Genomic DNA, 27,862 nt, shown 5'->3' with positions numbered 1-27,862 from the left:
TAGATTTTCACCTCATTTGATACATAAAAATTAACTAAAATGGATTGTAGCCATAAATGTAAGAGCTAAAACTATAAAACTTCTAGAAGAAACCAATGAAGAAAATCTTCATAACCTTGAGTTAAGAATAAAGTTCTTAGTTACAATACCAAAAGCACAACCCATTTTAAAAATTGGTAAGTTAAACTTAATCAGCATTTAAAACTTTTGTGCCTGAAATGACACCATTGAGAAAATGAAAAGATAAGCCACAGACAGGGAGAAATATCTGAAAATCCTATATTGATATAGGACTTGTATCTAGAATATACTAAAAATTCTTACAATTCAATAAGAACACAATCTAATTTTAAAATGAAGAAAAGAATTGAATAGGCATTTTACTAAAAAAGATATGCAAATGGTTAATAAACAATGAAAAGGGCCAGGCATAGTGGCTTATGCCTGTAATCCCCGCACTTTGGGAGGCCAAGGTGGGTGAATCACCTGAGGTTAGGAGTTCTCAACCAGCCTGGCCAGCATGGTGAAACCCTGTCTCTACTAAAAATACAAAAATTAGTCGGGTGTGGTGGCAGGTGCCTGTAATCCCAGCTACCTGGGAGGCTAAAGCAGAAGAATTGCTTGAACCCAAGAGGCGAAGGTGGCAGTGAGTCGAGATCACGCCATTGCACTCCAGCCTGGGCAACAACAGCGAAACTCCATCTCAAAAAAAACACAAACAATGAAAAGATCAACATCATCAGCTATTCGGGAAATGCATTAAATGCACAATGAAATACCACTACACACCCACTAGAATGTCTATAATCAAAATCAGTGACAATACCGAGTGCTGACAAGGACGTGGAGAAACTAAAACCCTAATATATTGGTAATAGAAATGTAAAATGGTACAGGCACTTTGAAAAACATTTTTCCAATTTTTATTTTTTATTTTTGAGATGGAGTCTCACTCTGTCACCCAGGCTGGAATGCAGTGGCACGATCTCGGCTCATTGCAACCTCCACCTCCCAGGTTCAGGCAATTCTCCTGCCTCAGCCTCCTGAGTAGCTGGGATTACAGGCACCTGCCAACACACCCAGGTAATTTTTGTATTTTTAGTAGAGATTGGGTTTCACCATGTTGGTCAGGCTCATCTTGAACTCCTGACCTCAGGTGATCTACCCACCTCAGCCTCCCAAAGTGCTGGGATTACAGGCGTGAACCACTGCACCCAGTCCCAATTTTTAAAAAGGTTAAACATAAACATACCATACAACCTAGCAATTATACTCCCAATTATCTACCCAAGAGAAATGAAAACGTATGTCCACACTAAGACTGGTATATGAGTGTTCATAGCAACACTATTCACAATAGCCAAAAAGTGAACACAGTCCATATGTCCATCAACGGGTAAACAGAAAAACAAAATGTGGTATATCCATACAAAGGAATACTATATAACAATAAAAAATGAATTACTGATACATGCTGCAACTTGGATGAACATCAAAAACATTATGCTAAACAAAAGAATCCAAGTATATAAAAGACTATATATTTCGGCCTGACACAGTGGCTCACGCCTGTAATCCCAGCACTTTGGGAGGCTGAGGCGGGTGGATCACAAGGTCAGGAGATTGAGACCATCCTGGCCAACATGGTGAAACCCTGTCTCTACTAAAATACAAAAAATTAGCCAGGTGTGGTGGTGTGCACCTGTAGTCCCAGCTACTCAGGAGGCTGAGGCAGAGGAATTGCTTGAACCCAGGAGGCAGAGGTTGCAGTGAGCCGATATAACACCACTGTATTCCAGCCTGGCGACAGAGCAAGGCTCTATCTAAAAAAAAAAAAAAAAAAAAAAAAAAAGACTATATTTCACAATGCCATTCTTATACGTCTAGAAACAGCAAATCTATAGACAGTAAACAAATCAATGGTTTCCTCTGATGGGAGGAGGGATGAATGCAAATGGGCACATGAGAACTTTCTGGTATGATAGAAATGTTGAATAGAGGTAACAATCATATAACTCTATAAGTTTAATAAAAATTATTGAACTGTACACATACAGGCCAGGTGCGGTGGTTCACGCCTGTAATCCCAGCACTTTGGAAGGCTGAGGTGGTGGATCACCTGAGGTTGGAAGTTTGAGACCAGCCTGACCAACATGGAGAAACCCTGTCTTTACCAAAAATACAAAATTAGCCAGGCCTGGTGGTACATGCCTGTAATCCCAGCTACTCAGGAGGCTGAGGCAGGAGAATCACTTGAACCCAGGAGGCAGAGGTTGCAGTGAGCTGAGATTGCGCCACTGCACTCCAGCATGGGCTACAACAGTGAAACTCCATCTCAAAAAATATATATATATATATTGAACTGTATACATACAATAAGTAATTTTATGGCATGTAAATTATACCTCAATAAAGCTATTTTAAAAAGTGAGAACTGGCCAGGCGCGGTAGCTCACGCCTGTAATCCCAGCACTTTGGGAGGCCAAGGTGGGTGGATCACCTGAGGTCAAGAGTTCAAGACAAGCCTGGCCAAGATGGTGAAATCCTGTCTCTACTAAAAATACAAAACTTAGCTGGGCATGGTGGCACGCACCTGTAGTCCCAGCTAATCGGGAGGCTGAGGCAGAGAACTGCTTGAACCCAGGAGGTGGAGGTTGCAGTGAGCCGAGATCGTGCCACTGCACTCCAGCCTAGGCAACAGAGTGAGACTCCATCTCAAAAAAGAAAAAAGAAAAGTGAGAACTGAGGAATTGTATTCTAAAATGTCAGTGTTCAATAAATGTGATTCATCACATAAACAGAATTAAAAACAAAAACCGGCCGGGTGTGGTGGCTCATGCTTGTAATCCTAGCACTTTGGGAGGCTGAGGCGGGCGGATCACGAGGTCAGGAGATTGAGACCACGGTGGAACCCCGTCTCTACTAAAAAAATACAAAAATATAGCCGGGCGTGGTGGTGGGCGCCTGTAGTTCCAGCTACTCAGAGAGGCTGAGGCAGGAGAATAGCGTGAACCTGGGAGACGGAGCTTGCAGTGAGCCGAGATCGCGCCACTGCACTCCAGCCAGGGCGACAGAGCAAGACTCCATCTCAAAAAAAAAAAAAAAGCATCGGATAAAATCCAACACCCCTTCATGATAAAAATCTTCAACAAACTAGGCATCAAAGGAACATACCTCAAAATAAGAAGAGTTATCTGTGACAAACCTACAGCCAACTTCATACTGAATGGGCGAAAGCTGAAACCATTCCCCCTAAGAAGTGGAACAAGACAAGGATGTCTGCTCTCACCACTCGTATTCAACTTAGTACTGGAAGTCCTAGAGAGAGCAATCATGCAAGACAGAGAAATAAAAGGCATCCAAATAGGAAAAGAGGGAGTCAAATTATCTCTGTTCGCCAAGAATCCTTTACCTAGAAAATCCTATACCTAGAAAATAATCCTATACCTAGCAAACTCTAAAGGTCCCTCCAAAAGACTCCTAAACCTGATTAAAAAAAAAAAATTCAGTAAAGTTTCAGGATACAAAATCAATGTACAAAAATCAATAGCATTTCTATACACCAGTAACATTCAAGCTTAGAGCCAAATAAAGAACAAGATCCCATTTACAATAGCCACACGAATGCAAACACACACAAAATGCCTAAGAATACATCAAACCAAAGAGTTCACCTTTGGTCTCTGCGAGGAGAACTACAATACACTGATGAAAGAAATCACAGATGACACAAAGGGAAAAACATTCTATGCTCATAGATTGTTAAGAATCAATATAGTTAAAATGATGATACTGCCCAAAGCAATCTACAGATTCAATGCAATTCCTATCAAATTACCAACATCATTTGTCATTCTAACATTCTAACAGAATTAGAAAAAACAATTCTAAAATTCATATGGGACCAACAAAGCCTGACTAGCCAAAGCAATCCTAACCAAAAAGAACAAAGCTGGAAATATCGCATTACCTGACTTCAACTATACTACAAGGCTATATTAACTGAAACAGCATGGTGTAAGTACAAAAATAGACATATAGATCTATGGAACAGAACAGAGAACCCAGAAATAAAACCACACACCTACTACCAACTGATCTGTGAGAAAGTTGACAGAAATAAACAATGGGGAAAGGACATCCTATTCAATAAATGGTGCTGGGAAAACTGTCCAGCCACATGCAAGAGAATGAAACTGGACCCTTCCCTCTCATATACACAAATCAACTCAAGATGGATGAAAGACTTAAATGTAAGACCTCAAACTATAAAATTCCTAAAGGAAAACTAGGAAAAACTTCTCTGGACATTGGCCGAGGCAAAGAACTTATGACTAAGTCCTCAAAAGCGATTGCAACAAAAACAAAAATGGACAAATATGATTTAACTAAGCAAAAGAGCTTCTGCACTGCAAAAGAAACAATCAACAGAGTAAAAAGACAACCTACAGAATGGGAGAAAGCATTTGTGAACTATGCATCTTACAAAGGACTAATATCCAGAATCATAAGGAACTTAAGCAAATCAACAACAAAAACCCAAATAACCTAATTAAAAAGTTAGCAAAGGACATAAACAGGTACTTCTCAAAAGAAGGTATACAAACAGCCAGCAAACATAAAAAAATGCTCAAAATCACTAATCACCAGAGAAATACAAATTAAAACCACAAAGAGATCTTGGTACCAGTGAAGGATGGGAAAAGAAAACCCACAAGAAGATAGGCCATCTCACACCAGTCAGAATGGCTATTATTAAAAAGTTAAACAAACAAACAAACAAACAACAAAAAAAAAACAGATGTTGGTGAGGATGCACAGAACAGGGAATGCTTATATATTGTTGGTGGTCATGTAAATTAGTTCAACCTGTATGGCAAACAGTATGGAAATTTCTCAAGGAACTAAAAATAGAACTACCATTCAATCCAACAATCCCAAGACTGGGAAAATAAATTGTTCTACCAAAAGACACCTGCACTCGTATGTTTATCGCAGCACTATTCCCAACAGCAAAGTCATGGAACCATCGTATGTGCCCATCAATAGTGGACTGGATAAATAAAATGTGGTACACACACACCATGAAATACTATGCAGCCATAAAAAAGAATGAAATCATGTCCTCTGCAGCAACATGGATGCAGCTAGAGGCCATCATCCTAAGTGAATCAATGCAGAAACAGAAAATCAAATAACCTATGTTCTCACAAGTAGGAGCTAAACAATGGGTACACATGGACATAAAGCTGGAAATAACAGACACTGGGGACTCCAAAACAGGGGAAAAAGGATGGAGGTAAGGGCTGAAAAACTACCTATCAGGTACTATGTAAACTATTTGGGTGATAGGTTCAATAGAAGCCCAAAACCCCAGCATTACATAACATACCCATGTAACAAGCCTGCACATGTACACTCTGAATCTAAAATTAAATAAACAAATGAAATGTCAATGTCATAAAAGACAGAGAAAGATTATTGAAATAATAATTCCCTTTCCTTAATAATAATTATAGACATGACATGAAAATGAACTAACTAACCTTGGACTAGATTATGTTCTGGAAAGTAAAAAACCATATTATTCTATATGTTGACAAAATTATAATACAAATGGTAGATAACAGGCAAAATGACTGTATCAAAGTTTACTGAGGTTGATAACCACACTGTGGTTATATGAGACAATATTGACATTCTTAGAAAATTCACAGAAACAAACACTTACAGGCCGGGTGTGGTGGCTCATGCCTGTAATCCCAGCACTTTGGGAGACCGAGGTGAGCAGATCACGAGGTCAGGTGTTCAAGACCAGCCTAACTAACATGGTGAAACCCCGTCTCTACTAAAAACACAAAAATTAGCCAGGCATGGTGGCGTGCACCTGTAATCCCAGCTACTTGGGAGGCTGAGGCAGGAGAATCACTTGAACCCAGGAGGCGGAGGTTGCAGTGAGCTGAGATCATGCCACTGCACTCCAGCCTGGGTGACAGAGCGAGACTCTGTCTCAAAAAACAAAAACAAAAACAAAGACAAAAACAAAACAAACACATATGAACATACATATACATATACACATACATACATATGTACCTCAGTACATATGTACTGAGGGGAAGGAAGGAGGAAGGGTATGCATGCAAAAGAGCACATGAATAAATGATAAAGCAAACTAAGTAAAATAGTAGGTCATTTTATGATGCCATTTATATAACATATATGCCATATGTCTTAATCTGTTTTGTATTGCTATAACAGAATACCTGAGACTGGGTAATTTACAAAAAAAATTTATTTGGCTCACAATTCTGGAGGTTGGATGGTAGCCCATTTGGTGATGGTCTCATGCTGCTTCAAATCACAGCAGAAAGAGGAAGGGAAAGCAAGTGCATGCAAAGAGGCCAAACATCAGAGGAAGCCTTGTTTTATAACAACTTGATCTCACGAGAACCAACCCAGTCCAAAAGAACTAACCCAGTCTGCATAAGCCATTCGAGAGGGCAGAGATGCCACAACCAAACACCTCTTAAAGGCCCCACCACCTTTCAATACCGTTAAACTGGCAATTAAATTTCACCACAAGTTGTGGTGGGGACAAACCACATCCAACTCACTGCACCATATATATTTATTCTACTATTTTTATTTTTGCAAATATTCTGTAATTTTGAAGCAATTTCCAAAAATCAATTCAAAAATAAGTATGAGGAAGCCCACTAACGAAAATGCCAGCAGACTGAAATGGTCACAAGAACCCTGCAGCAGAAAATAATAAGACTGGATAAAATATAACAAATAACTACTCAAAGGCACTGGAAAATATACATAACCAGCCAGAAGATGGGGAAGAGTTTATGCTCAAAAAATTGCAACAGAAAGGGGTAATAATTTTGTTTGTGGCTTTCTTGCCTGAGAGCACTCCTAATACCCACAGAAACAAGAGGAGGGGAGAGGAGGGGGGGGGGAGGGGAGGGGAGAGGAGGGGAGAGGAGGGGAGGGGGAAAGAAAAAAACAGTAACTGAAATTTAAAAATTCACTAGACAGGTTTAATAGCAAACAGAAAAAGAAAAAAGATTAGTGAATTTGAAAATAAAAGAATAGAAATTACCTATATCCACCCACCCCTCAAAAAAGAGAGAAAAAAGATTGAAAAAAAATGAACAGAAGCTTATGAGACAATATGAATCTTCAGAAACACATTTCCAGCAGTCCAGTATACAGGTAAATTGGGAGTCCTAGAATGAGAGGAAAGAGTAAAAGGGACAGGAAAAATATTGAAATAATAGCCAAGTATTTCTCACAGTGAATAGAAAATAAAACTTAGAGAGCCAAGAAGCTTCATAATGCTCAAGTAGTAGAAACACAAAGAAAACGACTCATAGAAACATCACGGTCAAACTGTTGAAGGCCAAAGATAACGAGAAAATCTTGAAGACAGCCAGAGAAGATCAAAATACAAAACAACGATATAATAATTACTCAACAAAAATTATAAAACTATGAAAGCCAGAAGACACTGCAATGCTAGAGAAAAATACGTTAACCAGCGATTCTATCTCCAGTTAATTTTCGCAAACTGGAGAGAAAATAATCTTTTCAGATTAAAATGGAAAATCCAATGCCAGGTAACTGTACTAAATGTTAAAGGAAGTCTTTCAGGATGAAGGAAAATGGTATCAGATGGCAACTTGTATCTACATTAAGGAGTGAAGAGCATAAGAAATGTGACAGATATAAAGCACACACACATATTTCTACATACATTTACCTTAATTTCTTTAAAAATACATATTACTATACAATGGCTTAAAAATTTTAACACTGTAGTATTGGGTTTAGGATGTTTACAGAAATAATGTATATGACAACAGCACTGAAGATGAGGGGAATGTAAACATACTCTTGTGAGATTCTTACATTACCTTAAACAAATAATAACTCTAATTGGTTTAAGTTAAAAATACATATTGTAAGCCCTGGAAAAGTCATGAACACACACAAGGCAGATACATAGCTAGATAGCTGAGAGAAATTAACATGAAGATCGAAAAAGGAGCCGGGTGCAGTGGCTCACGCCTGTAATCTGAACACTTTGGGAGGCTGAGGCAGGCAGATCACTTGAGGTCAGGAGTTCGAGACCAGCCTGGCCAACATGGTGAAATCCCATCTCTACTGACAATACAAAAATTAGCTGGGTGTAGTAGCATGTGCCTCTAGTCCCAGCTACTCGGGAAGCTGAGGCAGGAGAATCCCTTGAACCCACGAGGCAGAGGATGACTGAGCCAAGATCTCACCACTGCACTCCAGTCTCGGTGACAGAGTGAGACTATGTCTCAAAAAAAAAAAAAAAAAAGAAAAGAAAAAAGAATCTAAAAAGTATTTTATTAAAACATTAAAACAAAAGTAGGCTAAAGAAAACAGAGCAAGTAAAAACACATTAGAGAAAACAAAGAAAAATCTGGCAAAAGTAGAAATAACCTTACTCATCAACAATAACATTTGAGTGCTAATGCATTCAATACTCCAACAAAACGTAGAGATTGGCAAACTGGATAAAGAAGAAAAAAATCAACTATATGCTGTCTATAAGAGACTCATTTTAAATACAAAGACGCAAATAAAAAGATTGAAATATAAAGAATGGACAAAGGTATGCCACGGAAAGAGTAAATACTAAAAAGCTGGAATGGGCCAGACATGGTGGCTCACGTCTGTAATCCCAGCATTTTGGGAGGCAGAGGCAGGTGGATCACCTGAGGCCAGGAGTTCGAGACCAGCCTGGTCAACATGGTGAAATCCTGTCTCTACTAAAAATAGGAAAAAAATTAGCCAGGCGTGGTAGTGGGCACCTGTAATCCCAGCTACTCAGGAGGCTGAAGCAGGAGAATCACTTGAAGCCAGGAGGCCTTTAAGAGGTGTTTGGTCGTGGCATCTCCGAGCCACGCCCGAGAACGTGCCATTGCACTCCAGTCTGGGCAACAAAAGCAAAACTCTGTCTCAAAAAAAAAAAAAAAAAAAAAAAAGTCTGGCGTAGCTATATTAATATCAGATAACAGACCTCAAGACAAGGGGTATTGCTAAAAAACAAAGGAGGAAATTCCATAATGATAAAAAGGTCAATAAGAAGACGTAACAATTATTAATGTACATGTGCCTCATAGCAAAATTACTAACTGTATGAATCAAAACCTTAGAGATCACTACAGAGACATAGACAAATCCACAATGATATGTTAACACACCTTTGCAGTAATGGATAGAAAAATAAGATCAAAAACTCAGTAAGGATATCAATCATCTGAAAAATATTACTAATATGACCTATCTGACATTTATAGGATAGTACCCTCAACAACTGCAGAATACACATTCCTTTTAAGAGCTCATAGGATGTTCACAAAAATAGATCATATGCTGTGCCATAAGATTAATCTCAACAGACTTTGAAAGATTGAAAATATACAGAATACATTCTCTCAACAAAATACAATTAAATTGAAAACCAATAAAAATAAAACATTTAGAAAATACCTGAATATCTGGAAATTAAGCAGCTCACTTCTAAACAACCAATAGGTTAAAAAATAAGAAAATTAGAAAATATCATGAACTAAATGATAAAGAAAATACAACACACCAAAAGTTGTAGGATTCAGCTAAAGCAAGGCTTAGAAATAAATGTACAGATATATATGTGATTGTATTAGAAAAGAAGGTCTATACCAATGACCTAAGCTTCTACCTCAGGAAGTAAGAAGAAGAGGAAATTAAACCCAAAGAAAGTAGAATGCAGAAAAAGATACAAACAAAAATCACTTAAATGGGATATAGATTAATACTACAGAAAATCAATGAAACCAAAAGTTGACTCTTTGCAAAAATCCATAAAATTAATAAACCTTTAGATAAAATACCCCCAAAATGTTTTAAATCACAATATGGGGAATGAAAGAGGAAGCACCACTAGAGAAATATACACACTTTTAAAGAAATTTGGGAATATTATGAACATTATGCCAACAAATTTAACTGCTGAGGTTAAGTGGACAATTAAAATACACAAATTTAGAAAGACTGACACATGAAGAAATGTAGCATAAGAATAATTATATATTTTAGTAGAAATAAAATTTGAGGCTGGGCACAAGTGGTTCACGCCTGTAATCCCAGAACTTTGGGAGGCCGAGGTGGGTGGATCACCTGAGGTCAGGAGTTCGAGACTAGGTTGGCCAACATGGTGAAACCCCGTCTCTACTAAAAATACAAAATTAGCCAGGCATGGTGGCACATGCCTGTAGTCCCAGCTACTCAGGAGGCTGAGGCAGGAGAATCGCTTGAGTCCAGTAGGCCGAGGTTGCAGTGAGCTGAGATTGCGCCACTGCACTCCAGACTGGGGGACAAGAACAAAACTCTGTCTCAAAAAAAAAAAAAAAAAAGCAAAAAGAATTATAGTGATGGGGAAACAGATCAGTAGTTGCCAGGGGTTAAAATTGGAGGGAAGATAGCACAGGGGAGTTTTCTTTGTAGTGATAGAAGAGTTCTAGATCTTTATTGTGGTGATGGTGGCTACATAAATCTTATTCATGTAATGAAATTTCATACTACTATAGAGCAACAATTAAAAAAAAAGAGTACATGCAAAAAAAACTGATGAAATCTGAATCTGAGTAAAGTCTTTAGTTTACTCAATAGTACTGTACCAATGTCAGTTACCTGGTTTTGAAATGTACTGTGGTTATATAAGATATTATCATTGGGGAAAGCAGGGTGAAGAGTAAATGGAAACTCTCTGTATTATTTTTATAAATTGAGACAAATTATTTCAGACAGTTTGTTTAAAGAGCAAGCAGGGCACCAGGTAAAGTGGCTCACGCCTGTAATCCCAGCACTTTGGGAGGCTGAGGTGGGCGGATCATGAGGTCAGGAGATGGAGACCATCCTGGCTAACACTAAAAATACAAAAAAATTAGCCAGGCGTGGTGGCATTCATGTAGTCCCAGCTACTCGGGAAGCTGAGGCAGGAGAATTGCTTGAACACGATAGGCGGAGGTTGCAGTGAGCTGAGATTGCGCCTTTGCACTCCAGCCTGGCAACAGAGCGAGACTCTGTATAAAAAAAAAAAAAAAAAAAAAAAAGGCAAGTGGGGGCCGGGCGTGGTGGCTCACTTCAGGTCAGGAGTTCAAGACCAGCCTGGCCAACATGGTGAAACCCCGTCTCTACTAAAAATACAAAAACCAGCCAGGCATGGTGGCACACGCCTGTAGTCCCGGCTATTCAGGAGGCTGAGACAGCAGAATCGCTTGAATCTGGGAGGCAGAGGTTGCTGTGAGCCGAGATCATGCCACTGCACTCCTGGCTGGGTGACAGAGCAAGACTCCATCTCAATAAAAAAAATTAAAAAAGCAAGGAGGTAGGCCACAGATTGGAACATCTGATAAAGAGTTCACCTCAATGATTTATTTTTAAAAATTCAAATTCAAATCAACAAGAAGAAAAGCAAAAGAATTGAAAAGGCTTCATAGAAGAGCAAACACCAAGGCCAGTCAAGGAATGAACATATAAAAAGATGCTCAAACTCAAAACGAATCAAATTACAACTACTATGAGAGGCCATTTCATACCCAAAAGATGATCAAAACTTAAAGTCTGACCACACAAAGTATTAGGAAGGATGCAAGGCAACTAGAATCCTCGAACAATAAAATGCTATGTGAGTGTAAGCAATTGCTATAGGTTGAGTTCTGTTTCCCCAAAAAATGACATATTGGAGTCCAAACCCCTAATATCTCAAAAGATGAACTTATTTGGAAACAGGGTTGTTGCAGATGTAATTAGTTAAGATGAGGTCATTAGAGTGGGTCCTAATCCAGTATGAATAATGTCCTTACAAACAAGGAAAATTTGGACACAGAGACACGCACACAGGGAGAATGCTATATGAAGATGAAGGCAGAGACTGGGACTCTGCTCCTCCACGCCACGGATTGCCAGCAAACCTCCAGAAGCTAGAGGAGAGGCATGGGACAGATTCTTCCTCACAACCCTCAAAAGGAACCAACCCTACCAACACCTTGATCTCTACTTCTAGCCTCCAGAACTGTGAGAAAATAAACTTCTGTTGTTTAAGCCACTCGGTTTGTGGTACTTTGTTGTGGCAGCCCTAGAACACTAATACAACAACTTTGGAGAATAGTTTGGCATTACCTTGTCAGACTGACCAGGTGCATATTCTTTTACTCAGCTGTCCTATTCCTAGGTACATGTCCTAGATAAACGGGTGCTTATGTGCCCAAGGACATATCTATGAGAAGGTTCACAGCAACATTCTTTAGTGAGTCAAAAGAATACACTGTTAAAACTGTAACTGTCCAACAAAAATGGAATGGATAAATGAATTGTATTATAATTATGCATAAAATACAATATTATATAGCCACAAAAATGAATGAAGCAGAGCTACATACACCAACATAGTACAAAATAAGTCTCAGGGAAGAAAACAAAATACATACATAATATGATGACATTGATATAAAGTTTTAAAATATGCCAAACAACAATATAGATGATTTAGCGATTCATACATATGAAGGAAATGATAAAGCCATGCATGAGAATTATAAATCCCTAATACTGAAAAACAATTCCATTGGAGGGATGGGTAGAGGATACCATCAGGGAAGGGGAAATGGGGGTTTTGACTGTTTAGGTAATTTTTTATTTCTTAAGCTGGGACACTGGCACATGAGTATGTATTTTATTATTAGTCATAGCTTAAGTATTGTGTAATGAATTATGGGAATTGGAGAGGTGGAGATAATCAATTAATCTTAGCATAAGAGTAGCTAGAAAGTATCTAGAAGTGTCGTAGACTTAACATTCATGGGGTAGATGCAATTTTTAAGATCAGGTGAGAAAGAAGACAGTGAATGAGGAAAGACTAAGCATTACGGAGAAGACAAATTAGGAAGGGAGGCTTCCTGGTGCAGGGAAGAGACAAGGGAACCAGGGAAGTCCCTCCCTCAACTGACGATTATGTTCCGGAAGGAAGACCATGTCAGGCAACGTTTCTCTTGGCTTAGGAGGCCTGAAGAAGAGCTTCTTCCCAGTATCTGAGAGATGCCTCCTCCTTCCCTATCTGCCAAGCTGTAGATTATCCCGTCTACCCCACACTCAACACTCACCTGGACAGAGGTCCAGTGGACATTTTCTCTCCTCTCTCCAGGGCTCTTCCCCTCGCTCCAGCTGAGCAATGAGTTTTGGTTTAGAAGATGGAATTTCTGTTCATAGGGAAGAAAATGAGGACATTGTTGGTTATGGGCTCAAGAGGGCATTCTAGATCTCAGAGATGAAATGGGTGAGGAAACCCAGAGGATAAAAAAGACCTATGAATAGTTCTCTCTCTGAAGTAGAAGGGTTGACTAAGGAAAGGTGACTCCAGTCAGAAAGATGGCATATTATGAACACTTGGTGTATGAAAAATTTCCTGGGTTTGAAGCAAAATAAAGAGAGAGCACAAGCCTTGGGAAACAGGCCTGGAAATGTAGTGTCATCCATAACATGAATAAATCAATCTGTCTGCTTTCAATTCTACTAAATCCAGATTTACCCAGAGGAAAAAGGTAAATTGTTTTCAAGCTCAACTCTAAGGGAAAGGTGCTCTGCAGGTAGCCCTTCCTCACGATGAGTGGAAAATACTCTGTAGGGCAGATTTTAAGTGCCAAGGGAGGCCATTCTTACCCAGTGAGACCAGATGGTTATAAGTCTCCAGCATCACCTCCCTGTGCAGGGTCCTCTGAGCAGGGCTCAACAACCTCCACTCCTCCTGGGTGAAGTCCACAGCCACATCCCTGAATGCCACGAACGCCTTTAACACAAAACACACCTCTGCTCACCCAGGAGCCTGTCTTTCCCTCCCACACTTTAGAATGGGAGGTCAAGGCCAGGCCCGGTGGTTCATGCCTGTAATCCCAGCACTTTCAGAGGCCAAGGTGGGCGGATCACCTGAGGTTGAGAGTTTGAGATCAGCCTGACCAATATGGAGAAACCCCATCTCTACTAAAAATACAAAATTAGTCAGGTGTGGTGGCGCATGCCTGTAATCCCAGTTACTTGCGGTAAGCCGAGATTGCGCCATTGCACTCCAGCCTGGGCGACAAGAGCAAAACTCTGTCTCAAAAAAAAAAAAAAAAAAAAAAAAAAAAAAAGGAATGAGAGGTCATAAGGCTTCCCTGAGGGAAGTAGGAAGGATTTCTAGACCCTACTTTGGATTGTGACCTTGGCACCAAGGAGTGAAAGACCATTATTCTCCTATCTCTGCCCAGCCAGCATCATTTATGCACCTGTTACTTACTGTCAATATCCCAGGCTAGCTGCTAGGGAGGATAAAAGCAAACAAAACCAAAGCCCTTACCTAGAGGGAGTTTTAAAACTAGGCAGGGAGAAGACACCACACAAGTACAACTAAATAGTAAAGAATTATCTTGCTGAGTTTGAAAATTTTCTGAGACTACTTGGTCTCAGTATTTGTTCTACTTGAAGCAGTGGTGCCTCTGGGGCTTGGGGGCAAATAACTCACCAATATATATAGTTCCTACAGTAGGGCTCACTCCTTCCTCTACCAAATGCTGCCACGTGCCTGCTCAGGCCTAAGGAGGGAAAGTGGGTGGTGATGAAGAGTGTGGATTCAACCCATACTATCTGGATTTGGAACCCATCTCTGTCCACAACTAGTGTAACCTCAGGCACTGAATTAGCTGCTCAGCACATCAGTTTCTCCTGCGAACTAAAAATAACAGTGCTTATCTCACAGCTTGTGGTGAGGATTAGGATTACTGTGAAGGGCTCAGACAAAATGCCCGGTGCAGTCCCTGCCCGTTCTATGTAAAATTCCATGCTCTCATGCGGGTTTCATTCCCCTCTCCTGCTTTATTGTGTTGCCTTAACTCTTAAGATAATACATTATATTCATTTCTATTTTCTGACTTCCCACTAAGACATCAGTTCCATGTGCATGGCTGGATCACTGTGATTGCCCTGGTGTCTACAACAGAATCTGCAAACACTTAGCAGTCAAATATTTTTAAATAACCAAAAATGATTTATTATTATTAGACAAGCAACAAAGTTTCAAATGAACCTCTGCTACCTAGAAAGCTGTACTTTGGAGGATGGGAATATATAACTGTCCTTGGCATGGAAGTTCGGTGAGATTTCCAAACGAGTCTGGAAATCTAGCACTGGGATTCTTCCCTGCCCAACACTTATTCTCTTTAGGTACAATCTGCAGTCCATAGAGGGGTTTAATTTGACCCATATACTGCTTTAAAACTTGTGTTTATATCAATTAAATGTTGGAAGATTTCATATGAAAATCTCAATCTATGGGTTATGTTAAAAATCCATAAATCTGACCACCCTGGGCTTTGCACTGCTGTAGGACCACAGTTGGCTGACAGTGACTCATGCTGGGGGTCTATCAGCCGCAACACACTATTGGAGACTGCCTCACCAGCGTCATTCATTTAGGTACATGCCTTGTCTCTTTGATTTTGCATCCCCTTCTCAGAATGCCTCTATCACTCCTTGAGGGTATGACATTGTGTCTCTAAAACTACTTCCACACTGTACCCTTCCCAGGGAATCCTCCCTACATTTCCTGTCCCCTACCAGCTCCACTATTCCACACTGGCTGGACTATGAAATGGCCTTAAGACTCTACCTACACTCAGTTATATCGATAGCTGTCCCCAAACCCAGCCAGTCCCAATGTACTTAATCACAAGAGAAGAGCACAGATGAGTGAGGGCTTTGGTTCTCATGCTTCATCTCTCTCTGGCTATACTTCAGAGCTACCTGGGTGGTGTTTTAAATTATGGATTCTTGAGTCCCACCACAAATCCATAAAACCAGGGGATGGGGCTTTTGTACTTTCAAAGGCTCCTAAAAGTAGTGTGATGGTTGTGAATCACTGGGTCAGAGTAATCTCAAGAGGGAGAGGTCACTGTAGGATTGAGGATCAGGAAAAGTTCATGAGAAGGAGGTACTCACTGAGAATCTAGGTGGTGGGTATGTGAGTGTTCAATGTACAAGGCTTCCTGGTTTTTTCCATATGTCTGAAACTGTTCATCATTAAACACTGGAGAGAAAAAGGCTATTCAGGTATCTGCCTAGTCCCTGTTGTGATTGCTTTTACAACCCCTTCTCAGAACATACACACATACACCCCTTGAAAATCTCCCATGAAGGAGCTACATCACAGAGCAATTAGTGATACTTTAACACATTTAACACAACCGTTATTCCTCCAGCCCCGGAACAACTCATGGTTTGTCTGTGAACCATGCATGTAGGGAGCATTGTAAACACTGTGTGGTTGACCCTCATGATTCACTCCAAATCTCTCCCACTGAGTAGAAACACAGCTAGAAGCTTGGGGGAGTTAATTCATCTGCTTGCCAGCTGAAAAATAAATATATGAAAAATGAATGGTAACCAACAGGCCACAAGAAGCCTTACCGTAGGATTCTAGCAAAAGACTTCGTCATTTGTAAGATGGAGTCACAGGAAGTCAGCACTTTTCTTGATGCTTAGAAACATGGGCACAGATTACCCAAAAGAGGCAGCAGGGCTTAGTGCACCGCCTCAATGTGTGTTCCCTGAACCTGCAGCACCAGCATCCCCTGGGAACTTGTTAGAAATAAGAATTCTCAGTCCCCATCCTAGGGCTACCGAATCAGAAATTGCGGGGGGAGCCCAGCAACGTTTGAACAAGGCTTCCAAGTAATTCTGATGCACACTAAAGTTTAACAACTACTCAGTGGCTAAAAGCACAAACTGGAGACAAACTGTGTTCAAATTACAGTCCCCTCTCTCCTCCCTCCCCTATGACTTTGTGTTGATATCTTAATATCTGTGTCTCAATTTCCTATAAAATCGATATTATAATAGTACTTACCTTATAGGGCCATTGTGAGAATTAAACAAACTTGCTATTGGCAGACATCCTATGGCTTTGAGGGGAACCAGCCTGGATGAGGCTGACACTGTAGAGAACAGGGTAGACTGCAGAGATGAAAGCACCCCAGTCCTTGGGAAGCTTATGGAGCTGAAGGACCAACCCCAAAGTGCACCCTCTCTGTGAACTTCTTTTTATATAGGCTAAGCTACTTATTGTTTAGAACAGCTTAAATTAGGTTTACTGTTGCTTGCGGCCAAAAGCATTGTATCTAACCAGTGGATGGGTACAGTGATGGCCCCAGTGAATCATGCCTCCCTGTTTCTACCCTTCATGCAGTCTCCTCCTAAATTAACCCTGGGCTTGGCCATGGGACCTGCTTTATCCAGTGGGACACCAGCAAACATGATGCAAGCAGATGTTTGAGAGGCATCTGAGTTCAGGGCTGGCCTTCTCTCTGTGCAAGAAACCTTGAGACCACCATGTGAATAACCTGAGCTTGCCTGCTGAAGAGGCCACATGGAGAAGAACCAGGAATTGAAGCATCCCAGCCAACCAAGCTGTCAACCACCAGACAGGTTGAGACCATCCAGCTGTAGCTGAGCAGCCAGCTAACTACAGCCACATGAGGATGCCAAGAGGATCAGCTCAACCATGCCGGGCCTACTTGCTGACCCACAGGATTTTGAAAAAATGATTTCATTTTAAGCTAAGTTTGTTTTGTTTTGTTTTGTTTTATTTATTTTTTATTTTTTGGAGATAGTCTCACTCTGTCATCTAGGCTGGAGTGCAATGACGTGGTCTCGGCTCACTGCAACCTCTGCCTCCTGGGTTCAAGCGATTCTCCTGCTCCCGCCTCAGCCTCCCAAGTAGCTGGGACTACAGGTGTGTACCACCACACCCAGCTAATTTTTGTATTTTTAGTAGAGACGGGGTTTCACTATGTTGGCCAGGCTGGTCTCGAACTCCTGACCTCATGATACGCCCGCCTCGGCCTCCCAAAGTGCTGGGATTACAGGTGAGAGCCACTGCACCAGGCCTAAGCCGCTATGTTCTTTAGGCCACTAAGTTGGTACACAGAAGTGAAGTGCTGCCATAACAAAATACCTAAAACATGTGGCATTAGCTTTGGGAGCAGGACATGGGCAGAGGCTTGGAAAGCATCCAGGAAAACTATTAGCACAGGTTGGAAAAGCAGTAAACAAACTGCTAGTGGGGACTGGGAAAGGAGTGATGAAACTGATATGGCAGCTTGAACAAGGCAACTAGTATTATATATTAGCAAAGCTATTGCCTGCATGAACTTGGAAAACAGAAAATATACCTGATGAATTTTTGGATCTAGCTAAAGAGATCTCCAAAAAGCCTGTTAAAAGTTTCAGTTGGGCCAGGCGCGGTGGCTCACATTTGTAATCCCAACACTTTGGGAGGCCGAGGCGGGCGGATCACCCGAGGTTGGGAGTTTGAGACCAGCCTGACCAACATGGAGAAACCCCGTCTCTACTAAAAATACAAAATTATCCAGGTGTGCTGGCGCATGCCTGTAATCCCAGCTACTCGGGAGGCTGAGGCAGGAGAATCGCTTGAACCTGGGAGGCGGAGGCTGCAGTGAGCCGATATCGCTCCACTGCACTCCAGCCTGGGCAACAAGAGTGAAACTTCATCTCAAAAAAAAAAAAAAAAAAAAAAAAAATTCAGTTGGATGTTTCTAGCGACATATAATAATGTCCAGAAACAGAAGAGCTGAAGAAGCAATTATACAGCTTGCAAGCATAATTCAGAGGAAATTTAGACAAGTCAGGACTTGCTAGCTTGGAAATAAAATTATTTTACATCTTCAGTCTCTCCAGCCAGCACATGTCTCAAAATAAAAAAATAAACTCAGAGTAAAGTTTGAATCAAAAGTTTGGCTAAAAGACCCAAACTTCAGGACCTCTGAAGTGTTAAGGGGATGCCTAGTGGAGTCTCCAAGCTGGACAAAAAGGCTTCTGAGATTCTTATGGGCATTGTCCCATAGCACCGACACCTTGCCAAAGATGTGAGGCCTGTCTGACTGTGATTTCAGCTTTTGTTTAATAGAGCAGTCCCAAATCTGGTACATGGGAAACCCATAGAGCTTTCAAGGAAGTCCAAAGGATCTGAAACAGTTCAAAATGGAGAGGCCTCCTCTATGCCTAATTCCTGTCCTTTCTGAATGGGAGCATCTACTGCAGTGTCTCTCTCTCACCACTGTATGTTAGGTAGGGAATGTTTGGGGTGGAGGGAAACAAATGACTTGCCTTTTTAGTATACAGGTATCTGACTCAAAAAGGATCCAGTGAAGAAGCTTTAGCTACATCCAGACTGTTACACATAAGATACTGGACTTTTGAATCAAGATGAAACTTTTGGGGATCTTGGGAGGGGGGTGAGTTAATCTTGCACATGGTAAGGGTATGAATCATTGGGACCAATAAATCATGTCTCCCTGTATCTACTCCCTTATGTTATCCCATTCTATGATGACTCTGGACTTGGCCATGTGACTTCCTTTGGCCAAAAGGACATCAGTGAACATGACAAAAGCCAAAACGTTAAAAGTACTTGTTAATTGGGGCTGTCCTCTCTTCCTGCGTAGAGAAACCCAAGACCATATGACCAAACCCAAGCCCACGTGGAAGAGAACCAAGAAGAAACTAGGCACCCCAGCCAACTAGCTTCCTAACTGTCACACATGGATAGTCCTCCAGCCCTGGTCAAAATGCCAGCCAACTGCAGCAAAATGACAAGACCAGGTGAAATCTGCAAAACCTACCTGTGGCCAGCCCAAAATATGAACCTACCAAATTATGTGCTAATAAGTGATTTTGTTTTAAGCCATTGATGTTTAGGATTGTTCATTATACAGCAAAGGCTGATACACTGATAGAGGGATCACATGATATGAAAAATACGTGGTGACCAATGTGACCGTTGGCTTGCTGGGATGCCCATGATGTCAGAAACTCCTAAGCTAGTCTTGGAGAGCAGCAGATTCAGTCCTCCCATTTCTCACTCACTCCTGGGCATGAATTCATTAAATGGGAAAGGGAACAGATTGACCTGACCTACTTTTATTTTTCTCCTCTTTTTTCAGCTGAGTGGATAAAAAGTAAATGTATCTAAGTTAAAAGTACACAAGGCCAGATGCGGTGGCTCACGCCTGTAATCCCAGCACTTTGGGAGGCTGAGGTGGGTGGATCATGAGGTCAGGAGATCGAGACCATCCTGGCTGACACGGTGAAACCCCATCTCTACTAAAAATACAAAAAATTAGCCAGGCGTGGTGGTTGGCACCTGTAGTCCCAGCTACTTGGGAGGCTGAGGCAGGAGAATGGCGTGAACCCGGGAGGCAGAGCTTGCAGTGAGCTGAGATCGCGACACTGCACTCCGGCCTGGGCAACAGGGCCAGACTCCGTCTCAAAAAAAAAAAAAAAAAAAAAAGTACACATAAGATGATTCCCCTGTGGTAACAATAAACACACTTTCAGACTGAATAATCAGAACATGACATCAGACAACAGGATACAATATTTGAAATGAAGACTGTCCTAAATATCTAAGACACTGAAATGAGGCACTAAAGGTTTCTGAAAAGTGATGTTACTGCAATGTTGGGGAAAACAAGGATTACAGAAACATGTAGTGGGTGGCAAAGGACCATGTCAACATTTGGAAACAAATCAGGACACTATGTGAGCTTTCATGTGAGAGAAGAAAGAGACCTAAGTTGGCAGGTGTACCCCGGTAATCAAAATCTGCACAGTGTAATAATTAAAATAAAAGCAAATAAAAGTTGTACAGTAGGGCTGGGCGTGGTGGCTCACACCTGTAATCCCAGCACTTTGGGAGGCCGAGGCGGGTAGATCACCTGAGGTCAGGAGTTCAAGACCAATCTGACCAACATGGTGAAACCCCATCTCTACTAAAAATACAAAATGAACCGGGCATGGTGGCACATGCCTGTAATTCCAGCTACTTGGGAGGCTGAGGCAGGAGAATCACTTGAACCTGGGAGGCGGAGGTTGCAGTGAGCTGAGATCATGCCATTGCACTCCAGCCTGGGCAACAAGAATGAAACTCCATCTCAAAAAAAATAATAATAATAAATGAATAAAATAAAATAAAAATTGCACAGTATAAAGCAACACATGGTGAAGAAGGGAGTCTCAGAAAAGAAAGAAGTAATTGGAAGTTCAAATTCTTTAGAACTGGCAGGGTTCAGGGCCAGCCGCGGTGCTCATGCCTGTAATTCCAGCACTTTGGGAGGCCAAGGCAGGTGGGTCACTTGAGGTCAGGAGTTTGAGACCAGCCTGGCCAATATGGTGAAACTCTGTCTCTACTAAAAATACAAAAATTAGCCTGGTGTGGTGGCGGGCACCTGTAATCCCAGCTACTCAAGAGGCTGAGGCAAGAGAATTGCTCAAACCTGGGAGGCAGAGGTTGCAGTGAGGCGAGATCGATCGCACCACTGCATCCCAGCCTGATGCAGTGGGACAGAGTGACAGAGCGAGACTCTGTCTCAAAAAAAAAAAAAAAAAAAAAAAAAAAAAAAAAAACTGGCAGGGTTCAAATCTCCAACTGCTGTGGGTGCCCAATGCTTCAAAACAGTCATGTCTATTCACCTTGTCATATTTTGTATGAGAATAAAAACCTATATAAGAATTTCATGTACAAAGCTGATCACAGAAGTATTATTTGCAACAGTTAAACACTGGAAACAGGAGTCCAAAAACTGGGAAACAATGGATGAGTTCATCCATTCAATGGATTACTATGGAAATTATTTTCAGTGGGATAAGTGTTGGCTGTTTCTACACCTTTAAAAATAGAGCTGGGTACATACACTGCCAGTAACTTTACTCCATTATGATTTTACCATTAGGGCCTGTCAAAATATGTTTGCAGGGGTGTGTGTGCATATAAAATTAAATTAAATCCCAATGAGAAAGGAATCCTAAAATAAAATGGAAGACTCCTGAGTGTGCAGACTGTGTTTTACCCATCATTAACTGTAATCTACTGAGTGTTCTGCACATAGCAGACACTCAAGTTTGTTGTATGGCACCAAGGAAAACGAAAAATGCTAAGAAAAAAAATAACATAATGTGTCTGCCAGTTCATCTCATTGTTACAAATTTAACACAAATTTTAATTTATCCTCTCAGGCAAAGGTCCTTGGCAGTAATACCTAATGTCCTAAGATAGTCTTGCTTTGATTATTTTGTATAATTCAGATGTCATGCATATCAAGAGTATCTGGAAATTCTAACCAACGCCCCTGAAACATGTGATTAATCACATGCCCAAAATAACAAACCAAAGCAAACAACAGAAACTCCTTTGTTACTTAGTTCCTTCAAATCATTTACTTAAGGTTGTGATTCCTTCATGCACCAAACATTTCATGTGTGCTAGGCATGAGAGACACAGAGGTTTCATCTTAAACAACTATTTAAATGCTCATGCCCTTTAATTTTTCCTGAGTAAATACTATGCTAAAAAGCTACATTGAAGAACAAGTTGTTTATATACAGGATGCAGTTCCGGGTGGACCTACTGAGAATGAAGGAGGTGGCACAGGAAAAGTCAGCTACCACAAACTTCTGACTTTTCCCAGCCAATCAGAAAGAATGCTTCCCTGGTAACACTGGGAGTGGTGAAGAAAGTACACACAAAAAGGGTGGGTGCAGTGGCTCACACCTGTAATCCCAGCACTTTGGGAGGCAGAGGTGGGTGGATCACCTGAGGTCAGGAGTTTGAAACCAGCCTGGCCAACATGGCGAAACCCCATCTCTACTAAAAACATAAAAATTAGCCGGGCGTGGTGGCATGCACCTGTAATCCCAGCTACTCGGGAGGCTGAGGCAGGAGAATCCCTTAAACCCAGGAGGCGGAGACTGCAGTAAGCCAAGATCGTGCCACTGCACTCCAGCCTGGGTGACAGAGCATGACTCCGCCTCAAAGAAAAGAGAAAGTACGCACAAAAAATATTCAATGTTACCTTGGGAAATGTCCTGAATTGGATTTCTTATGTATTCCTGGTATTAACACTCTCAAATGAATTAACTATTTTAGAAATGAGAAACAGAATTCTCAGTGTTGCTCTGATAACATCCAGGAATGCATAATCCCCACCACTGGAGTCCAGAATTAAGAAATCTCTTTTCCTGTCTAAATTCCACTCAGATATCTTGATAAGGATAGTCAAGGCAAATCTGAAATAACCAAGTTAACCCATATCAAAAATGACTGTTAAACAGCCTGGCAACTGTGTTGGTGCTTAATGAATGTTAATTGCATTCAATTAAGTCAGGGGCATCATCGTCACCAATCTCAGGGCTTAGAAAGCTTCCCCTCGGCCGGGCGCTGTGGCTCACGCCTGTAATCCCAGCACTTTAGGAGGCCGAGGCAGGCGGACCACCAGGTCAGGAGTTCAAGACCAGCCTGGCGAACATGGTGAAATCCTGTCTCTACTAAAGATACAAAAGATTAGCTGGGCCTGGTGGCACCACCTGTAATCCCAGCTACTCGGGAGGCTGGGACAGGAGAATCGTTTGAACCTGGGAGGCAGAGGGTGCAGTGAGCTGAGATTGCACCAGCCCAGATGACAGACCGAGAATCCGTTTCAAAAAAAAAAGAACGCTTCCCCTTAAGTCCTTATACACAGTCAATCACTATTTCCCACATACCATTGACTTCCTTATGTCAAATCCCTTCTTAACATCCTTCAAAACTCAGCTTACTCAAAGACAAAGTCTACCCTGCTCAGCCTGGCACTCAGCATTTTCTGATTTGTCCCCACCCTGACTGAGAGGTGGAAAAGGCAAACCCTTCAGGGGTCAGGTAGGTAATAAAAATGAGAGGGGGGTGAAATGTTAGGTAGTCAATGGTTTCAACCTCAGTATAAAGGACACTGCAGAAAGTGCATCTGATAGACTCTGAAGGTCACGTCCAAATGACAAAGACGTTGTTCAGCTCAAACTGTCTGACACCAAAGAACAGTGCAGATTTAGGGCAGATTTATTTTCAGAGAAGCAGGGAATCTGGAATTTTGGAAATGTCCCAATTGCCAGAAGCTGAAAGTGCTCTCAAATGTAAAATTCAGGTCAGACTATATCAAAATTCTCCTTGTTCTATGTGTGAATAGATAATCTGTATCTTCACATATGTATATTTATTTATTTATTTATTTATTTATTTATTTTGAGATGGAGTCTCACTCTGTTGCCCGGGCTGGAGTGCAGTGGTGCGATCTCAGCTCACTGCAACCTCCGCTTCCCAGGTTCAAGCGATTCTTCTGCCTCAGCCTCCCGAGTAGCTGGGACTACAGGCGCTTGCCACCATGCCCAGCTAATTTCTTGTATTTTTAGTAGAGACAGGGTTTCACCGTGTCAGCCAGGATGGTCTCCATCTCCTGACCTCGTGATTCGCCCGCCTCAGCCTCCCACAGTGCTGGGATTACAGGCCTGAGCCACCACGCCTGGCCAAGGTTGATTTTTAAATATGCATAGGTAGCCGGGTGTGGTGTAATCTCACTTGTAATCCCAGCACTTTGGGAGGCCAAGGTGGGTGGATCATGAGGTCAGGAGATCGAGACCATCCTGGCTGACACGGTGAAACCCCGTCTCTACTAAAAATACAAAAAATTAGCCGGGCATGGTGGCAAGCGCCTGTAGTCCCAGCTACTCGGGAGGCTGAGGCAGAAGAATGGTGTGAACCTGGGAGGCAGAGCTTGCAGCGAGCCGAGATGGCGCCACTGCACTCCAGCCTGGATGACAGAGTGAGACTCCGTCTCAAAAAAAAAAAAAATTCAATCTTAAGCAAGTCCACTGGCCACCACAATCCTTCCACACTGAGAGTCCAGCCTCTGAAACTATCTATGCTTCCTTGCCGCCTCCCACTGGAATGCCTTCCCCCCAGTCTCCAACTTACCAAACCAGTCAGGGGCAACTGAGACAGCCCTACTTCTAGGAGGCCTCCCTAACCATTTGAAATCAGAGGCATCTGTGCTGTCCCTGCCCTTCATCCACATCACCGAACAATTACGCATGTATGTCTCTTTACTTTTATTTAAACTGCTCCATATGTGTTGTTCACAATTAACTACTTCATGAGTGACTGCGGTAAGGATGGAGCAGAAAGGAATGCTGAGGGAAGACTCCTGTTAGAATGAGGCACTCTTCCAGGACTAGGAATGAACTCAAAGGTAAAATTCAGGTCAGACTATGTTGGGAGCCGAAAAGACCAAAGGGATTGTGACCAACTCAGCATTCCACTGGAGGTTATATGATTACACGGTAAACTGTTTATCATGAATGCAGGATGTGAGCAAACGCACGCTGCCACCAAAAGGTGTGCTGAGAGCCATCACTGCCTGGCGCCGGGCTCCTTGAAATGATCTACCAGGAAATCTAGCGCCTATTGTTGGAAGGATGCAGTCTCGCAATTGCGAACCAAACGGCCAACTGACAATTACCTGACAATCACCACCCCCTTTCTTGTTATCTGTTTTACCAATAAATACGGGAGGGTTGTGTAAAGCTCAGGGCCCTTGTCCACTAGAGACAAGGTGCCCCCGACCCCTTCTTCCAAATATACTTTTTTGTTTCTTGTCTTTTATTCCTTTTGTTCAGTCCACCAGGTCCGTGCAGGTTACAAGTGGCGCCCTGAACAGCGACAGAATCGGACGCTCTACAAGACTATATTAAAATCCTCCTTGTTCTATGGACTAGGAATGACTAGGGCTAGGAATGACTTTGCCCAATACCAACAAGGCAGCCTCCAGGACAAGAAAAGGTAATGGGACCCATTCTGTTGACAGCCAAGATAGAATTACAGTTAATTCTCACCTCTTTTTTGGCTCTCAGGAGCCCTGTGGCCATTTTCCTGGTCTCCTGAGTGCTCTTCCTGGAGAAGGGCAAAGTCTCAGAAGACAGATCTGGGGATGTGAAGAGAAATAAGAGTGGCCTAGGTGGAAACACCCTCCCCACGAAGTGAAGCGCAGTCCGCTCCAGAGCCCCGCAGTTGGGGTCTGGGATGTCACAGAAATCACCAGGGCAGCCAAATCCCATCCAGTGGGGGGCCAGGATGACCCAGCACCCTCAAGCTCAGCCGCAAGCTCGGGACAGGGAGTGAAGCCCTTGTCCCCAAGCAACGGAGTGAGGGTTTGTCTCTAACCCTGTGGGCTCGAATGAAAGGAAAATGGCCTGGAGGTGCCCACAGGAGAGCGCCCTAGTTCTGAGACAGCTCTGCGGCTCCCAGCCGGCGTCCCCGTGAGTAACACAGGGACACGCAGAGGGGCATGCTGACTGCCTATAGGGCACTCACGGAACGCGGGTGCACGCTGCGGATCCTGAAGCCGAAGGTCAGGTAACAAGGTGCAGAGGTGTGGGAAAGACCTTAAGAGGGAGGCCTTCCCGGGTCCCAACCAGCTTAACGCGCCTGGGCCACCGACCGGAAGTGTTTCTGACGTCAACGCTACACACTGAAGGATAGGGATGGGAGCGGAAGTGACCGCAGAGGCCTCTGGGGATTGTAGTTTCGGAGCTACAGAGGCGGAGAAGTCGGCTTTGCCCACCACACAGGGTGACTGACATCTGCACAGCGCACACAACCAAGTTTACGAACCCACTCTTAAAATGCCCAAGTGACGTTGACAAGTTTCTCTGTAAACCAATGAGATCTGCTGACCGCGAAGGCATCGCGGGACTGCCGAAGGATTCTGCAAAATGTGGTCCCGGTGCTCTGCGGGTGGCCAGTGTGCGCTGACCTTCAAGGTGCGGGTGAGCTGAGCTCACTACGCAAGTCTCCGCCCTGATGCGCCCTTCCCTGAGCAGGTGCCAGGTCGGGACAGACGCGGCTCAGGGAGAGACGATGCTCTGCGGGAACTACCAGTTTGGAGGCGACACCGGCCCTTTGTCCCCTAGAGTAGGAGGGTGTACCAGGACAGGGAACCCCAAGGCTATTTTCGAGGAGAGCAGGATTGGTTTGGGGCAAACTCCCGGAATGCAGATGGGGGAGACTGGTCGCGTGCCCCTAGGATTTTAGGGGATGCAGACTGAACTTGGGGTGAATAGCAAAAGATCCCCTGGTGGTGGTGGGGATCCGAAGCTTGATCAGGAAATTCCCGAGGTTTTTATTGGAGGCTGGGGTACAGGTGCGGCTTGGAGGAAACTTCCGGAGGGTGGGGTGGAGGTGGGGCGGTGTTGGAAAGGAGGCATAAGTCTGACCGTTTTGTTCAACAGGGGTGTTTTCTTTTTGCATTGATTTTATTTTTAAAGATATTACATTAAAATATTGTTTATCTTGATTACTGAGTTTTTTTGGTGACCCTTTAAATTCTGTATCCACAGTCCCCAGCATTTACAGAAGTTGAGGGCCTGGCCTCTGGGCATCAAGCAGCCAGAAAGTCCCTTAGGAGCTTTCTCTGAATTGTTGAATTGTGAGTGAGTGATCTTTTCCTTTCCTGACTTCCTTAATATCCACAATTTCCTCGTAACCATCCCTCCAAAGCCACACCCACAAGGCACCTCCAAGACCTATCATGAAGCAGATATTCAAAGATTATTCGTAAATCTTCACACCCTACCCCCTCCAGAATGTCCTCCAACATCCCTTTGCCTGGAGAAGTAAAAAACAAGGTTTGCATGTTGTGTATCAGCCTCTCCCATTGAGTGGGTGTTTAGGAAGGAGGATCAGCCGAGAGCCCTATTCCAGCCCAGGTAAATGACCCGGCCAAAGATTTAATATCTATAAATGTAGAATGCTTGTCACAGAACTCAGTGGGAACCACAGTCAGGCATGGGGCTGGGCTTTAAGAAGCACAAATGAAAAGGAGGGACTAGAAAACTTAAGAAAGATATGGTAGGGGTGGGGGGTGGG

General features: G+C 42.6%; 2 protein-coding genes across 7 annotated transcripts in view; both read right to left on the bottom strand.

The window, feature by feature from the left end:
• The window catches only part of ZNF527 (zinc finger protein 527), a 62,684-nt gene extending 36,765 nt beyond the window's left edge, over positions 1-25,919 (bottom strand). Inside the window, exons 1-2 of one of the 2 annotated variants that reach the window (XM_057300542.2) lie at positions 13,744-13,785; positions 13,188-13,283 (exon numbers count right to left, since the gene is read on the bottom strand). The gene's annotated coding sequence lies outside the window, so the exon portion shown is untranslated. Of the gene's footprint in view, positions 1-13,187; positions 13,284-13,743; positions 13,786-25,830 lie in introns of those variants that run through there. The other variant, XM_055103115.2, reaches the window with a different exon arrangement.
• The window catches only part of ZNF875 (zinc finger protein 875), a 52,333-nt gene that overhangs the window by 4,296 nt on the left and 20,175 nt on the right, over positions 1-27,862 (bottom strand). For 3 of the 5 annotated variants that reach the window (XM_063600216.1, XM_063600217.1, XM_063600218.1), the window contains 2 exons: positions 13,744-13,870; positions 13,188-13,283 (listed from right to left, as the gene is read on the bottom strand). In XM_063600216.1, the coding sequence (XP_063456286.1) occupies positions 13,188-13,283; positions 13,744-13,870 (223 nt within the window). Of the gene's footprint in view, positions 1-13,187; positions 13,284-13,743; positions 13,871-25,830; positions 25,920-26,308; positions 26,355-27,862 lie in introns of those variants that run through there. The other 2 variants (XM_008960827.7, XM_008960829.7) reach the window with 1 other exon arrangement.

This window comes from Pan paniscus, chromosome 20 (assembly GCF_029289425.2).
Source record: "Pan paniscus chromosome 20, NHGRI_mPanPan1-v2.0_pri, whole genome shotgun sequence".
Lineage (NCBI taxonomy): Eukaryota > Metazoa > Chordata > Mammalia > Primates > Hominidae > Pan > Pan paniscus.
This window is presented reverse-complemented; position numbering and strand designations above follow the sequence as displayed.